At 52.3% G+C, this 1,790-nt stretch overlaps 1 protein-coding gene across 1 annotated transcript in view; it reads right to left on the reverse strand.

Moving 5' to 3' along the window:
* Positions 1-1,790, reverse strand: part of LOC106814948 (cuticlin-1-like) — a 15,810-nt gene that overhangs the window by 5,477 nt on the left and 8,543 nt on the right. Inside the window, exons 4-6 of the mRNA XM_014819342.1 lie at positions 1,297-1,484; positions 917-1,068; positions 359-504 (exon numbers count right to left, since the gene is read on the reverse strand). Coding sequence (XP_014674828.1) covers positions 359-504; positions 917-1,068; positions 1,297-1,484 — 486 coding nt within the window. The remainder of the gene's footprint in view (positions 1-358; positions 505-916; positions 1,069-1,296; positions 1,485-1,790) is intronic.

The following is a 1,790-nucleotide window of genomic DNA, read 5'->3' on the forward strand; positions in this document are numbered from 1 at the left end:
GTGTGTGCGTGTGCGTGTGTGCGTGTGTATGTATTTGCGTGCACGCGTGTGTGCGTGCGTGCGTGCGCGCATGGGTGTGTGCGTGTGCGTGTGTGCGTGTGTATGTATTTGCGTGCACGCGTGTGTGCGTGCGTGCGTGCGCGCATGGGTGTGTGCGTGTGCGTGTGTGCGTGTGTATGTATTTGCGTGCACGCGTGTGTGCGTGCGTGCGTGCGCGCATGGGTGTGTGCGTGTGCGTGTGTGCGTGTGTATGTATTTGCGTGCACGCGTGTGTGCGTGCGTGCGTGCGCGCATGTGTGTGTGCGTGTGCGTGTGTGCGTGTGTGCGTGCGAGCGTGCTCGCATGTGTGTGCGCATACCCCGCGTTTCGAACACCATCGTTGCGATGTCGCCCAGGAATAGCAGCGTCGTTGGCTGCGCAAGAGGATCTTGGCCCTGCACGATCTTCATCGAACAAGATGGAGCCTCGCTCGTTACAGTGACAACACCGCGCGTCGTCAACATTCTAAAAAATCAAAGTGCAAATAAAATTCGGGTACTATTGTGAAGGACGCGTGCCCTGTCGTGGCGAACACTGCGCGGCCAAAATATCACGACAAAAACAATTGTGCAGCAAGAGGATGACATTAGAAAAGTGGAGCAAAAACGGGTTTAACAAACACGAAATAAAAAAACGGGTGCTATCAACTTTGTGTTGGCGAATTGGCGAATTGGACCAACTTCCCAACTATACAACCGACAATCGGTAGTGTAAACGCAAAGGTTGGGCGACCAACCGATCGATAGCAACTAGTTGGGAGATGATTAGAGCATGTTCTATATTCGCCAACTCGAAGTTGGCGAATTGGAAAGCTGGTCCAAATCGCCAATTCGCCAACATAAATTCGGTAGTGTAAACCCAGCTTTAGCATACTCACGGTACTGTGAAGCCCCAGTCGAATCGCTGCACGGAATCCCCGCCGAACTGACAGGACACAGAGTAGGAGGCGTCCATCATGCCTAGCAGCCCCCACTCGGCTTCGTTCATTATGATGACGGTGTTGTTGTAAAACGATCTAGATGTTCCTGGCTGTAACGAACAAGCGTCGATGCCTATACTTCCGCATCGTACTCCGAAGATGGCAATACCGAACAAGCTCCGATGCCTATACCTCCGCATCATATACTTCGAAGATATATCGTTATTTCAGTTATGGCCTCGCTCGTCTCACTTGCATTGATGCTATGCTACGAAACCTCTCTGATTTATCGCGTTAGTGACGATTCCACGTATATTATGCAGATTTCGTTTTCTCACCCCGCTCTTTACTGTCCCGCAGCCGTCCAGGGGAAGGACTAGCTCCAGCAGCGGAGATCCCGTTCCCAATGCTCGGCAGCCGCGTGTCTCGTAAAATCCCTTTGCGTAGAGATATCCGTTGAACGCACGCGTGAACTTGGCACTGACGACGAGTTGGTTGGTATCGGCATTGCATCGCAGTTTGAGATCTATGCGAAAGAAGTGATAAGTCGCCGTACGTTCTCACGTCCTGGTCAAACCGATATAGGGTTCACACACCGCTGCGCATACGCGCGGCATATCAGCGTGGTTAGGCGCAATACGCACTTACAGCTCCCTTACGCTCATAGGGTCTATGTCCCCCAGGGTACTGCCGGAACGTACCCTGGGTACGGTCCGGTATACCGGAACGTACCCTGGTCACTATTTGATATTGTTAGGGTTAGGATTAGAGTTAGGATTAGAGCTAGGGTTAGGGTTGGGGAGTAGGCGTAAGCGACTCCCTAGACTCGTTA

The sequence above is a fragment of the Priapulus caudatus genome, unplaced genomic scaffold (assembly GCF_000485595.1).
Source record: "Priapulus caudatus unplaced genomic scaffold, Priapulus_caudatus-5.0.1 Scaffold1011, whole genome shotgun sequence".
In the NCBI taxonomy this organism is placed as follows: domain Eukaryota; kingdom Metazoa; phylum Priapulida; class Priapulimorpha; order Priapulimorphida; family Priapulidae; genus Priapulus; species Priapulus caudatus.